This window comes from Etheostoma cragini, unplaced genomic scaffold (genome assembly GCF_013103735.1).
Source record: "Etheostoma cragini isolate CJK2018 unplaced genomic scaffold, CSU_Ecrag_1.0 ScbMSFa_2827, whole genome shotgun sequence".
Lineage (NCBI taxonomy): Eukaryota > Metazoa > Chordata > Actinopteri > Perciformes > Percidae > Etheostoma > Etheostoma cragini.
The window spans coordinates 1-1,534 of record NW_023267031.1 but is presented as its reverse complement, the minus strand read 5'-3'; the positions used below and the strand labels follow the sequence as shown (position 1 = coordinate 1,534).

The 1,534-nt window shown below is 50.5% G+C and overlaps 1 protein-coding gene across 1 annotated transcript; it reads left to right on the top strand.

Moving 5' to 3' along the window:
* Positions 1-56: 56 nt before the first annotated feature.
* On the top strand, positions 57-1,484 carry LOC117940593 (TNF receptor-associated factor 5-like). Its single transcript, XM_034865827.1, has 2 exons — positions 57-246; positions 764-1,484. Exons 1-2 carry the CDS (start codon positions 57-59, stop codon positions 1,348-1,350), a joined length of 777 nt encoding a protein of 258 aa, XP_034721718.1. The 3' UTR covers positions 1,351-1,484.
* The last annotated feature ends 50 nt before the right edge of the window (positions 1,485-1,534 follow it).

Sequence of the window (1,534 nt, the reverse complement as noted above, 5' to 3'; positions counted from 1 at the left end):
TAGTGTTATTAAAGCATGGTACCTGTCTGTCTGTCTGTCTGTAGTGTTATTAAAGCATGGTACCTGTCTGTCTGTCTGGTCAGAGGACGCTGGCCGTCCAGCAGGACGTCCTGTCCACCGTCCAGCAGGACGTCCAGCAGGTGTCCCGGGGACTCGGTGGTCTGGAGGACCTGGAGGACCTGAGGAAGTCTCTGGATGCTGTGATCCAGGAAGTGTCGGCAGCCGAGGCCCTCAGAGATCACCTGGGTAACAACACCTGGCAACCTGCAGTCATGGCAACCTGACCTGACCAGTGATTCCTATATCAATGTTGTTTTTAATTTCCCAAAATAACATGATTGATTCCACCCAACGCTCTTTGCCAAGTACACATCTCTACTTTCATTCATTTTGGGTCTTATTCAATTTTATAGCATTGTAAAACAAATGGAAGTGTTTTAAAATAGTATTGGTATTATATATATGTATATATAAAGTAGTATTAGTATTAATATAAATAGTAGTAGTATTATATGTATGTATATATAAAGTAGTATTGGTATTAAATATAAATAGTATTGAGTAAAAGTTGACATATTCCAGTCTGTGATTACATCAACATCCATTCCTTTCATTTATTTTCTGCTTTTCTAACTCAAACATTAGGGATAATTTCCTATAAATGAATAATGCACCCTATAAATAACTAAACCTCGAGATTTAAACAACAACAACGTGTTTTGTGGACCATCTGCGGGAACGCTGTTGTTATTTCCTCTTCCAGGATCTCTGGGGGAGAACCTGGACCATCACTCGGGTCTCCTGGACCTCCACGCCGCCACGCTGGCCCAGGACCTGGGGCGCCTGCGGGACCTCGAGGCCACGTCCTACGACGGCAGACTCATCTGGAAGATCCATGACTTCGGGACCAGGAGGGAAGCGGAGGTCAGAGGTCAGCCGCCGTGCCTGAGCAGCGTGCCCTTCCACACCGGCCGCTGCGGCTACAAAATGGCCGCCAAGGTGTACCTGAACGGGGACGGGGAGGGACGAGGGACTCACCTGTCCCTGTACGTGGTCCTGATGCCGGGAGACTTCGACGCTCTGCTGCCGTGGCCCTTCAGACAGACCGTGTCCCTGTCCGTTCTGGATCAAAGCGGCGCCGCCAACCACCGCAGTCTGAGCTTCAGACCCGACCCGGCGTCCCAAAGCTTCCAGCGCCCCCCCGCCGAGTCCGCCAGCAACGTCGCGGTCGGGTTTTCCTGCTTCGTCCCCCTCAACGAGCTCCTCGCGGCTCACAGCGCCGCGTACGTCCAAGACGACACGCTGTTCCTCAAAGTCAAGGTGGACACGGCCGGCTTAGAGCATCTGTAGACTTAGACCCAGACTCAGAGACTTAGACCCAGACTCTTAGACCTAGAGACTTAGACCCAGACTCAGAGACTTAGACCCAGACTCAGAGACTTAGACCCAGACTCAGAGACTTAGAGACTTAGACCCAGACTCAGAGACTTAGACCCAGACTTAGAGACTTAGACCCAGACTCAGAGACTTAGAC

Bases quoted from the DNA above. Each gene is read 5' to 3' on its own strand.
- LOC117940593 (XM_034865827.1), top strand. From the start codon at position 57: ATGGTACCTGTCTGTCTGTCTGGTCAGAGGACGCTGGCCGTCCAGCAG. The intron at 247-763 runs GTAACAACACCT...TTCCTCTTCCAG, and splicing joins GGCCCTCAGAGATCACCTGG to GATCTCTGGGGGAGAACCTG.